The 13630-nt window shown below is 43.7% G+C and overlaps 1 protein-coding gene across 1 annotated transcript in view; it reads right to left on the bottom strand.

Moving 5' to 3' along the window:
• NPSR1 (neuropeptide S receptor 1) overlaps positions 1-13254 on the bottom strand; it is a 107215-nt gene extending 93961 nt beyond the window's left edge. Inside the window, exon 1 of the mRNA XM_032778732.2 lies at positions 12976-13254. Within this exon, the coding sequence (XP_032634623.1) occupies positions 12976-13122 (147 nt within the window). The 5' untranslated portion in view covers positions 13123-13254. The remainder of the gene's footprint in view (positions 1-12975) is intronic.
• Positions 13255-13630: the final 376 nt, after the last annotated feature.

Below are 13630 nucleotides of genomic sequence, written 5' to 3'. Positions count from 1 at the left end.
CATGCTTCAAAATATATATCAAGTTGAAAAATATGCCTTTCATATAGCTTATAGGGTGTCTATTTTATGTACTAAATATGATGTACTGTGCTTTGTGACTAAAACTGTATAACAACCCCATCATATTATTACCATGGGAACGTTACTGCTTTTATTGTTGTTGTTTATCTTAGGATTATGTTGTTGTTGTTGTAAAAGATCTAATAATAATAACAACACTTTTCATGTCCATACTAACCATGCATTCTCATTGCATCCAATCAAAACCCATAAGGTTGAAGCATTTGATGTAGATCTGAAATACAAGATTTAATGAAAATGGAGGTTTAAGACTGATAGTTGTGCTATGGAGTGTGGAAGTGGAGAAAGAAATAAAGGGAATTGAGCATAAAGATCTTAGTTTGTATCTAGCAATCGAGCAAGAGTCAAGCTAGCAAAGTCGGGCTGACACTGACTCTAATAATGCGAGACTTGAAAGCAGGGCCCAGGTGGATAGAAAGCGAGAAAGCGAATAGGAACAGACTGTAAGAGAGACTGGTTTGACCTTGTGTTAGATGAGAATGGAATGCAGACTATAGCAAGTACTGCTGAGGCAAGTAAGATATCATGAAGGAATATGTATAAACAAAATGTAGATGTTGATCATTACTGTATGGAACAAAAGGTATAAATGCTTGCCTTAGTTGGTTATCTTTTGGGCAACCTGCCTTGTGTACTCTCCCCATTTTGCAATTGCTTGAGAATAAAATGCCTCTGACATGTTGCAACCAACCTAAGGGTATGTCTACACCAGAGGTCAGCAACCTTTCAGAAGTGGTGTGCCAAGTCTTCATTTAGTCACTCTAATTTAAGGTTTTGCGTGCCAGTAATACATTTTAACATTTTGAGAAGGTCTCTTTTTATAAGTCTATAATATATAACTAAACGATTGTTGTATGTAAAGTAAATAAGGTTTTTAAAATGTTTAAGAAGCTTCATTTAAAATTAAATTAAAATGCAGAGCCCCCCAGAACGGCGGTCAGGACCCAGGCAGTGTGAGTGCCACTGAAAATCAGCTCGTGTGCTGCTTTTGACACACGTGCCATAGGTTGCCTACCCCTGGTTTACACTATGAAATTAGGTCGAATTTATAGAAGTTGTTTTTTTAGAAATCATGTTTATACAGTTGATTGTGTGTGTCCCCACATAAAATGCTCTAAATGCATTAAGTCAGCGGCCTGCATCCACAGTACCAAGGCTAGCATCGACTTATGGAGTAATGCACTGTGGGTAGCTATCCCACAGTTCCTGCGGTCTTCACTGCTCATTGGAATTCTGGGTTGAGATCCCAATGCCTGATGGGGCAAAAACAGTGTCGCGGGAGGTTCTGGGTACATGTCGTCAGGCCCCCCTCCCTCCCTCCATGAAAGCAGTGGCAAACAATCATTTCACGCCTCTTTCCTGGGTTATCGGTGCAGACGCCATACCACGGCAAGCATGGAGTCTGCTCAGCTCACCATCACAATATGTCTCCTGGGTGCTGGCAGACGTGGTACTGCATTGCTACACAGCAGCAGCTCATTGCCTTTTGGCAGCAGAAGTTGCCTTACGATTGGTAACCATCATCATCGTACTCCTGGGTGCTCTTTTAGCCGATCTCGGTGAGGTCAGTCAAGGGCACCTGGGCAGACATGAGAGTGACTCAGCCAGGTCATTCCATTTTCAAGTTTCGTCTCATGGAAGCTCAGTCCTCCCGGCAGTTGTACAGCACCATCTTCTGGTAGGAAGCCAGGAGATAACGATGGCTAGCAATCGTACTGCACCGTCTTCTGCCCAGCACTCAGGAGATGATGGTGGCTAGCAGTCGTACTGCATCGTCTGCTGCCAGCCTACAATGTATAAGATAGACAGAGTGGATCAAAACAAGAAATAGATTAGATTTGTTTTGTATTCATTTGCTCCCCCTTCCTTCCCCCACTTCATGAAATCAACGGTCTGCTAAACCGAGAGTTTTGAGTTCAATCCTTGGGGGGGGGGGCATTCTGTGTGACAGTTGTTTGTGTTTCTCCCTGATGCAAAGCCATCCCCTTTGTTGATTTTAAATCTCTGTAAGCCAGCCCTATAAGCCACATCGTCAGTCACCCCTCCCTCCGTCAGAGCAAGAGCAGATAATCGTTTCACACCTTTTTTCATTGCAGATGCCATAGCACTGGGAACATGGAGCCAGCCCAGATCACCACGGCAATTATGAGCACTGTAAACACCACGCACATTATCCAGCAGGATATGCAGAACCAGAACCTGCAAAAGCAAAACCAGGCAAGGAGGTGACGGCAGCGCGGTGACGAGAGTGATGAGGACATAGACATGGATATAGACTTCTCACAAAGTACGGGCCCCAGCAATGTGCCCATCATGGTGTTAATTGGGCAGGTTAATGGTTGCAGGTCTGGGACATTCCCAGTGGCTGCGAAACTTTCGCATGTGTAAGGGCACTTTCATGGAACTTGGTGATTTGCTTTCCCCTGCCCTGAAGTGCTGAGATACCAAGATGAGAGCAGCCCTCACAGTTGAGAAGCAAGTAGTGACAGCCCTGTGGAAGCTTGCAACACCAGACAGCTACCAGTCAGTTGGGCATCAATTTGGAGTGGGCAAATCTACTGTGGGGGTTGCTGTGATCCAAGTAGCCAACGCAATCAAACAGCTGCTGATATCAAGGGTAGTGACTCTGGGAAATGTGCAGGTCATAGTGGATGGCTTTGCTGCAATGTGATTCCCTAACTGTGGTGGGGCGATAGACAGAACCCATATCCCTATCTTGGCACTGGAGCACCAAGCTAGTGAGTACATACATAAACTGAAAGGGGTACTTTTCAATGGTGCTGCAAGCACTGGTGGATCACAAGGGATGTTTCATCAACATCAACGTGGGATGGCCGGAAAGGTACATGACACTCGCATCTTCAGGAACTCTGGTCTGTTTCAAAAGCTGCAGGAAAGGACTTTCTTCCCAGACCAGAAAATAACCATTGAGGGTGTTGAAATGCCTATAGTTATCCTTGGGGACCCAGCCTACCCCTTAATGCTATGGCTCATGAAGCTACACACAAGCAGCCTGGACTGTAGTCAGGAGTTTTCAACTATAGGCTGAGCAAGTGCAGAATGGTGGTAGAATGTGCATTTGGATATTTAAAAGCACGCTGGCGCAGTTTACTGGGGGGGGGGGGCAGGCAGGGCGCTCCCACTTTTTGCCAAGGCTGACCCTGCCCTCTTCCCCTCTGTTCCCCACCTGCCCCCAGCCAGGCCAGCGTGGAGCCCATCTTGGGAAGGGAGCCTGGGCCTGGGGCTGAGAGCAGGTCCCGGCCCATATTCCTGCCCTCAAGGCTCTCCACTCAGCCCAAGGCAGGTGGAGGGTCTGCAACTCAGCGCCAACTCCCCACAACTGCCTGCATGGCTCTCCCTGACCTGGCTCCAGATGGTGGGTGGGGACACTTCGGAGCGCAGCCTGGCTATGGTAAAAGCAGGGCTGGCTCTAGCCATTTCACCGCCCCAAGCACGGTGGCACGCCGCAGGGGGCGCTCTGCCGTTTGCCGGTCCCGCGGCTCCGGTGGACCTCCTGTAGGCGTGCCTGTGGATGCTCCACCAGAGCCGTGGGACCAGTGGACCCTCCACAGGGACAGCTGCGGGAGGTCCACCGGAGCAGCCTGCTACCCTCCCGGCAACCAGCAGAGCGCCACCCGTGGCATGCTTCCCCAAGCATGCGCTTGGCGTGCTGGGGCCTGGAGCCGGCCCTGGGTAAAAGCAGCACTGTGGGGTCAGCTGTGGGGAGCCACAGACCCTCCACCTGGGCTGGGATCCTGGGGACATGGGCCAGAGGCTGCTTTTGGCATCCTACCCCCACCCTGGGCTGGGGGAGGGTGGGTTTCCCAGCCCTTCTCCAGCTTCCAGCTTGGCAGGGGTCAGAGCCTCTAGGGGTGGAGAGATGGGGTCTCTGGGAGCAGAGCCCCAGGGGATGGGAGCCCCTGACCCCCCCCACACCTTTGAGAAGGTTCCGGCGACCCTGAGTCCAGTTCCCTGCTTTTTAATTCCCTAGTTACAGCTTGTTTTCTTTACAGCTTACCATGATATTTGTTGCTGAAAAGTAACCTTTACACATTAGCTCACACTTGTCACTGAGGGCAAGAGATTGATGCAAGGGATGAGTTCAGGATATTGTTTCTTGCTGGGAAGTGATGTGAACTATGAACGAGACAGTCTGCACTCTCCCTTTCAGTGGTGCAAGTTGGGAATATTTCATCAGAAATCAATGACTTTATGCTGGTGACGATGAGAGCAGAATCGGGGCCTTTGTTACTAAAATCTTCTTGAGGTTTTGCCGGAAGAAATAAACATGGATTTTAAGACAGAGTGGCCCATTCATCTGGAGTACAAAACACATTCAGCATAAGAAGAACCAATGCCATATAAATCCTATCTTGCTTAATTAAGTAGCAATACCTGAGTGTATGTAATTTAGTATTCTATGGAAATAGACAATGGAATAACCCACACACAGATAATAACTCAGTTAAATGAAGATGAATACAAAAGGGAATAGTTGTCTGACATTAAGATTGCACAAAGGAATCGAATCAAGAAATAGGGCTTCCATTCTTCAATCTAGCAGGGATTTACATCGCTGAGAGAAAACAAAAGTGCACTGATATGAATTAAGGATCAACAATGACCTGTTTTAATTATTTAAATTAATTTAAATATTCAGAACTGCATCCCATTGACATCAATGCGATCCAGAGCAGCATCTGACTCTATGCTTACCATGCTAATGATGTATAAACATAGATGCATTTCATTTAATTTACTTGTTTGCTTTTTAACAAAAATACTTGTACAGCAACTTCCAATTAAGATCCTGAAAATTATTCACATATCACTTACAATGGTCTCCGTTAAAAAGTAATTATTTCCCAACAAATGTCAATTATTACTTATTCTTTAAAAAAAGGGGGTGGGGGGCTGTCTCCCATACCACAGCATGGCAACTCTTGGCAAATGGTGATTTTGTAAATGGTGACTGCTTGGCCATGTCTCTTAACTAATCAGTGGTAGAGCTGAGCATGGCAGTTAGGAGCTCACAGATGTTTGTAATCTGTTGCTCTACGAGATGACTGGAGTTGGAATGTGGCAGTATTTGTCACCTAAAGCTGATATGAATATTTTGCTAATTTACTTTACAGTTAAGAACAATCTTTGTCCATGAAACAAATTAGAAAACTGCATTGGAAACAAGAGGAACCCTGCAATTGGCCTTGTCTTGCATTTTGTATTCAGGCAAAACTCCACTTGACTTCAGGAAGTTTTGACTGGATAAAGACTGCAGGACCAAACCCCATATGGATCGTTGTGGCTATTTTGGAAGTATGTTAGCTCTTCCACTGGACAGCATTTGAATCTGCTCAGTATGTTTTACAGGGCGGGGTAGACATCAATATCTTCATTTTGTACCTGGTGGGGGCACAGAATGAAGGGAAGTGACTTGCCAAGGGACCCACAGCAGATCAGTGACAGAGCTGGAAATAGAAGCCAGGGCTCTTGACTGCCAGGTGATGACCTACCCATTGGACCAGGGTGCCTCTCAAAAGAAAAATGCATAACTTGATCACTCCGAGTACTTTTGGAAGCTGTGAGGCTGGTATTTGCCTTTTAGTGCTGCTCTAATTAAAATGAATGGGCTTCGCTCTATTTGCCCCCAGCATGGTCTAGACAAAGGCTGTACATATAATGTTTGAGAACTGGTGCTTTTTTTCCACTAACAACTAAAACAGCATCTGGCATTTGGTCTCACATGGCAGGGCGTGAGTGGAATAGGAAGACAGACATTTCTATCAGTAATAGATGTCAACAATACCTTGCTCAGAAGTGCCACTCTGCTGTGTTTGGGTAGGGGATGGACAGTAAATGGGGACAGCCTTATTCCATCCCCACCCCTTCACACAAGCACCGTTCAGGAAAAGGATAACTTGTTACATTTCTGAATGTCAGCAACTAAGCAACATTTCTTTTTCCTTGTTTATCTTTTCATGTAGTGAGTGTCCAAGGAATAATTACATAATTTCTGCATTTATAGACAATTAGCTAATAGAGATATACTGGATCAGTTAATGGTCCATCTTATAGTTATGTTACCTATGTGTGAGTAAGTGTAAGCAGGTCTGAAGTGTGTAGATTAGTATAAAGGAATCTAACCCACATTTCACAACTGCATTTAACCTGCAATGAAATTGTCAATCTTGGTTAACAAGCGCACTCAGAAAAATTCCTGTGTGCTTATTGCTCCTGCAGAAATCCACATGCACGTGTATGACCAAATGTACACAGCAGCATACATGGAAATAAAGTATTTCAGTGCATCAATACATTCAAAGTGCTGTATAAACATAAATGTATTCTGACAATGCTCATGAACTAGGTATATACGTCATCACCACCATTCATACACTGAGAAACCAAAAATCAAAAGTGACTTGACAAAAGCCACACCGAGACTGATGGGCAGAACCAGGATTAAAACTCTGGAGTTCTGGCCCCTGGTCCAGGGTTCTGTCAGTGAGATAACACAGCCTCCCAAATGTGCTTCCTCCACTCTTTTACAGGGACACAGTGAGTACATTGGTGTTGTTTGTGGGCACACCCATTGCACCCTAGTTTGACATTTTAGCACTTCACTGAAATTTGTTTCTGAATCAAATTGTTTAATTTTCTTTCCCTAGCAGGCCACTCATTGTTTCTGATAATTTATGGAGGGGATGGTATGATGGGAGCCTAATTTTAGCAATTAATTCATCTTTGATTATTAGCAGGTAAATATGTCCAATGGTCTGTGATGGGATGTTAGATGGGGTGGGATCTGAATTACTACAGAGAATTCTTTCCTGGGCTCTGGCTGGTGAGTCTTGCCCACATGCTCTGGCTTTTACTGATCGCCATATTTGGGGTCGGGAAGGAATTTTCCTCCAGGGCAGATTGGCAGAGGCCCTAGAGGTTTTTTTGCCTTCCTCTGCAGCACGGGGCCTGGGTCACTTGCTGGAGGATTCTCTGCAGCTTGAGGTCTTCAAACCATGATTTGAGGACTTCAGTAACTCAGACATAGGTTAGGGGTTTGTTACAGGAGTGGGTGGGTGAGATTCTGTGGCCTGCAATGTGCAGGAGGTCAAACTAGATGACCATAATGGTCCCTTCTGATCTTAAGTCTATGAATCTATGAAATTGTTTTTGATGTGGTGCCTTACCATAGGAAGGTTGGGCCTATTTATTTTTAACTCATGCTAGTAATGTTCTATTACTATTGTAATTATCGAGGGATTTAGCAAATACTTAGGGGACTCTTTCTTTGTCTTCTCTTGATGTCGATGCATGTTTCAGGAGAGTTACATCGATATAAAGGGAAATAAATTGGATGATGAATAAACCATATGAATAAACCACAGATGATTCAGTGATTCATCTACACTCATAATTCAAAATCCAAAATATGTGCCCAATCCTTCCTGTCCCATTGTTGGAGCAGTTCTCACTAATTGACTCAGTTTAGCTCTTTTTCAAGGAAGTGAAGCATATTCCTGCCCACATAGATGACATAAATAACTTACCAGAATCATAGTAACAATGATAGAACAAACATACTGCCTCCTAGCTCTTACAGAACACTTCTCATCCAGAGATCTCAAAGTACTTTATAAAGGGGTCTGTATCATTATCCCCACGTTACATATGGAGAAACTGAGGCACAGAGAGGTGAAGTGACTTGCCCAAGGTCATACAGCAAACTGATGTCAGAGCCAGGAATTGAACCTGGGTCTCCCACGTCCCAATCTAGAGCCCTATCTATGTTATTTTGTTTATAGCATCTGGAAATGATTTGCCTATTTCATTGTTTATTCTGATTTTGAAACAACCCTTATGTGACACATGGCCAGAAAGCATCCTGCAGGATAAATGATTCAAATCCAACCTTTAGGGACATATTGGTAGATGATGTTTGTGATTTTGGGTGTTTACATATATATTGTTAGACATTAACAACTCAGCCAGCTGTTAGAGTTCTCTTACAGGAGTGGATGGGTGAAGTTCTGCGGTCTGCAATGTGCAGGAGATCAGACTAGATAATCATGATGGTCCCTTCTGGCCTTAACGTCTATGAATCTATAATCAAATAGTTCTGGTCTATGCTGTATTCTGTTAATTCAGAGCTCAAAAGGAGATCTTAACATTTAAATGAACATTAAATATAGTGATATCATTCTATTGATCTCTCTTTGAAATGTATAGTAAATCACTTGCGAATGGTGGAAAACAGGCAATTATTTTATATTAATCCATGTAGCTAGTTACTGGTGATGCTTAGGAAATAGGTCTACTTCAGAGTTTCAATGATTGCCTATTGCAGGGGTAGGCAACCTATGGCACAGATGCCGAAGGCGGCACATGAGCTGATTTTCAGTGGCACTCACACTGCCGGGGTCCTGGCCACTGCTCTGGGGGGCTCTGCATTTTATTTAATTTTAAATGAAGCTTCTTAAACATTTTAAATACTTATTTACTTTACATACAACAATAGTTTAGTTATATATTATAGACTTATAAAAAGAGCGCTTCTAAAAACATTAAAATGTGTTACTGGCACGTGAAACCTTAAATCAGAGTGAATAAATGAAGACTCAGCACACCGCTTCGGAAAGGTTGCTGACCCCTGGCCTATTGTTTGCCTAAGGACTCTGAACTGTCAAAAGAAGATTTGAAACTATATAAAAAACCCTTGGATCCCGATCCTTTTTATCTCAGAACTGCTTGATGCTTTACGTCAGGGAAGCTTGAGTCATAAGATTGAGATCTCCAGTCCCACCTGGATCACCCTAGGTATGAATATTGGTCTATAACCTATGGACTAATTCTGAAAGAACTCTTTGCAACTACAAAGCTCACCATCTCTACTATGAAACTAATCTCAAAACTGCACTCATATCTGTATGCATACTGGTCTTTAACCAATACTCTTTCTTTTATTTTTAAATAAATTTTAGTTTAGTTAATAAGAATTGGCCAAAAGCATGTCTTTGGGTAAGATCTGAAATATTCATTAACCTAGGAGGTAATGTGTCTGATCCTTTGGGATTGGTAGAACTTTCTTATAAGATGAATAAGGTTTTCAGTAATCTTCATCATATTCGACTTGAGTGTCTAGGTGGAAGCCCAAGGCTGGGTTGCTTTAAGGGAACTTTGTTTGGGCTTGTGGATAACCAGTAAGGTACTATAGATGTTTTGTGCTGGGTTGGTAAATCTAAGTAATGGAATATCCACAAGCTTTGGCGATTGTCTGCCCCATTCTTTACAGTTTGCCCTAATTGAGTAATCTCAGTGTGGCTCCCCTGGGATCCTGGTCACACCTTACAAAACGTTTTTTTTCTGCTTATATAGCGCATGTTTGCATTTGCATTGTGGGAAATTATACAAATAAGTGGTAAGTGCCATGCACCCTCTTCCTTGCAGGGGAAAGAATTAAGACAAAACGTTTTTATGGTTACAAGAACTTTCTTACTACATATGTGGCAATATCAGAGAAGAAGAAGAGGGTCATTGTCATTAGATAAGAGATGCTAATTTACAGGACATTAAGAATATAATAGCCTATCACTTTGTAAAGAAATTCTGGAGTAGTCTGGTTTGAAGACCAATATGTTAGGCTAGCTGCTAAGAGCTGAAGCCCAGATTCTCACAAGTTATTTAGGTACCTAAGTAAGTGCCATTGTAATCAATATGAGTTAGGCTCCTAAATATCTTTGAGGATCTGGGCCTAAATGTTTTTGTAATGGTTCAAAGCTAGTGGAAAGGGAGTGGTTTGTCACCTGAATGAGATCTGTTCTCACAGGGTGGTGTCTTGTCCTCCGCTTAGAATCTGTAATTAGTAACCTGGATGAGGAAAAGTCAGCATGGTTACATAGTTCAGGGCATGTCCCACTTCTGTGTTCCCTGCCCCACCATGATTCTGTATGTTATCCAAATGGAGCCCGCAGACAATCTATGGCATTTAATAGCCAATTCAAACTTTGCACATTAAGTTCCACTTTGGACTTCCTGAGATATGAGGAGCGGATATAAAGCGGAGAAGGGACTATAGGTGCGGTGAGCTAGGGAATCCTGTCACTACACTTTTCCCTGCACTGATCATTGCATAGTATTCAAGTTTAACCTGGGACTGGTGCTGCTGAATTATTGATTGTTAAATTCATACTAAACGTAAATAATCAGGCTCTGTGGAAAAAGCAGGGTCACAAAGCAGAAAGGAACCTGAATAGATGTCACAATTGGGCTTTCATGGATATTTTTGCCCTGTACAACTCCAAGGCTTAAGTGTAGCAGTGATGTGACTATGCTGAGAATGGGCATCCATATGTATTTTGAGAAGTATTGGCCCACCTTACCCACAGACTCCACTGCAGGATCTTCCGCACTGAATGAGCAGATGGATTCAATACCTTTCAGAAAAACAAAGACAAGGGTCACGATGTCTGTATCACAATGGATATTTTACAAGGAAGTTTTAGCAGGCAAGTTCTCTGCTGCTATTCACTGCTAGTGCTAGCCAAACAGCAAGTCTTGAGGACTATAAAGGAAGATGCTTGTTACTTTGAGCAGAAGGGATGCTTTGTCTACCAGGAAAAATGGAAAAGGAAAATTAGAGTGAAATTTTGGCCCCACTGATGTCAATGACAAAACTCACCTGAATTAAATTGGGCTGGGATTTTGCCCTTAAAAGTTTGAAGCGTAATTGTCTTATGTGGAAGAAATTCAAATACTGCTGAACAAGGGAGCAGGGAGGCATTCAGTGACTGTTCTGTACAGTTACGATGCCAGTGTCCTTACTTCTACTACTGGACACAGCACCCCAGAGAACAATATGCCAGTTTGCCTGTGGGGTGGGCCGTCGCTATGCGCGACTCATGAGACGCCTGATGGTCTCGGACACTATCCGGTGGTCTAGAGACATTTACATCGAACACATCACCGGCCACCGCCAATACCAGGAGTGAGCCGATGTGGCTCCACGCACCCACGGGGGGGAGGGGGAAACCCTTACAACCCCCCTACCAAACCATATCCCCTGAGTCCTGAACTTACCAATCTGGATCCCACCACGTGAGGGTCACCCTGTCCCCATTACCCGGCCCGCTTACTCATACCCATGACTGTGTGTAGCCCACTCTATGAGCGATGTACCCTCACTGCCCCCCTACTATATCTTGACCCCAACCACCGTACACCCCGCATTGGGGACATTACAGGCTGTGTGTACTATATGCTGAACCGTAACCAGTTGCCAGCGTCCCCCCATGCTCTGTATGTTTCCCCCGATGACCAACGACTGACACATCAAACCCTTTGTATCACCTTTCTTTAATATTTTCTAATAAACATTTAAATCTACTGAGACAAGTGTGTAAGAACACTTTGCACTTATCCAGTGTCTTTCTTAGTGGGGGAAATGATGTGCAGAATGAGCTGGCAAAGCTCATAGGCGCAGGCAGTTACAAGCTAAGGAATAGAATGTCAGCCTCCTGAGTCTCAATCTTCTGCTCTAACTTGTGTTCTTTCATGTCACCTTATGACCAGGAATATCATTTTTACAAACCGTTAAGTCTCAATTTGCCTTACATCAGTATTCACCATACCCATTTACAGCTAATCAAAGGAAGAGGTCAAATGACTAGAGCTGGTGGGAAGTTTTCCAACAGAAGGTTTTTCTGCTGGACGAGGACACTTGGATGAAATTAAAATGGTCTGCGAGACTGTGACTGTTCTGAGGAAATTCCAGTGCAAACCTGCCTGGTTTCCTGCTCACTCATCTGCCAGACTCTTGAGTAGCCCACCTGGTAGACTGACAGTGAGCCTGGGCTCCTGGCTGCAGGGCAGCCCACCAGGATGTACAGGAAGGATACAGTCCAATCCCTTGTACACTAGTGGAAATTTAGAATAATTCCACTGACTTCACTGGAGTTACACCAGCTCTACACTGGTCTGTCAGTGATCAGAATCTGTCCTGGAACATATCCATCTATATTTCACTCATCATCATCTAATGAGTATCTCAATCTACCTGTCTGAATTCATGACAGCACCAAGATCACTTTCAGAGTTAGAAATACCCTGTCTTCCACGATACTGCATATGTTTCTACTTACATATTTTATACTGGGAACTTGACTGATACCACATATCTACGCTAACAGAAGCATGGCATGTGTGCAGCGTGAACTTAAGTCCCATATAAAGGATGACCACAGCCGAAGCAATCTAAATTAAAGATGTCATTCATGATTTATCACCCCACAACCCGTTCCCCACATTCACATGGTACAGCGCTGGAAAAAAAAGACCTGCACTTGCCAAAATGCATTCATTCTTATCAGCTCCATTCTCAACATCCCTTTCACTGCCATGCTTGCCACATTCTTAAAAACAAGCTTCTCCTCTCCTTCAGAGCCCCCAAAAGTGCAAAATCCAGTCAGCACCACTCCTGATTAAAAACAACTTTTCTTGTCTGTGTACAACATGTTGCTGGGGCTGATAGATAATTGATATCACACCCTACAGATTCAGGTAATGGTTGTAATACAGAGTTTAGCTACGAGACTTAATTCCAATAAAAAGCTGCTGAGATGAAAGAAAAATCTGTATAATGACATAGCAATCATAGGAATGCAGCACCATGCTATCATGCATGATTAAAGATCTTTTAGGGCTTCAATTACATGGGGCCTCTCAATAACTGCCTGATACAGGAAATAATCCTTACAAAGACAATCACAAATTTTAGGCATAAACTCATAGTATGAAGCATTTAATAAATAATATGTGTCACACCCCCCAACACCACCACCAAACTACTGAAAATGCAGAGAGCTGCAAGCAGGTGAGAACAGTAAAGCATGCTGTCTGTACCTTAAAGGAATAGTAGAAGGATCCCCATTCCTCGTCTTCCACTACTTCAGTGAAAGTCATTGTTTCTGTGCAAGTTGCAAGTGTAAAATCCAGCCTCCCTCTGCTTCCATTTAAGCTGTTGCTGGCTTCTGTGAAACTGACTTGCATTGCTAGGTTTTGTTCTGGTTAAGTTGTTGTTGCTGCTGTGACAGAGAGTTAAACACAGCTAAGCTCTCCTCAGAAGAGCACAGCAAAAAATACAGCTTCACTGCTCCACCACTGGCTACACGAGGCATGAGGCTTCCGTGCAGCTGAGTGATTAAAATCGAAGCTGGACAGTTTCCCCCAAACCATTCATATTGACAGAATTCTGATGACGGTTGACCATACGCTCCTCTCCAGTAGCAGTAGCAGCAGCCAGTAAGGTACCTAGTGCACGTGGCATCATCTTGAAGCCTTGCTAATTCTTGCTTGTCCTACAGCCAAAGTTTCTAACTCTAGGAGTCAAGATTACCTGTAAAAACAACATTAAGTGCCATATGATGTCATAGTCCAGCACACTGGTTAGTCCACTCTGCATCTTAGCTCCTTATCTTTAGCACAGCCCAGCCAGTTTTTTTGCATGGACTGATTGTGTTTTAGTCACCTCTCTTGGATTATATAGCCATTGGAGAGG

Source organism: Chelonoidis abingdonii, chromosome 2 (genome assembly GCF_003597395.2).
Source record: "Chelonoidis abingdonii isolate Lonesome George chromosome 2, CheloAbing_2.0, whole genome shotgun sequence".
Taxonomy (NCBI): Eukaryota; Metazoa; Chordata; order Testudines; family Testudinidae; genus Chelonoidis; species Chelonoidis abingdonii.
The sequence above is the reverse complement of the archived record's forward strand: the minus strand, read 5'-3'. Positions and strand labels throughout refer to the sequence as shown.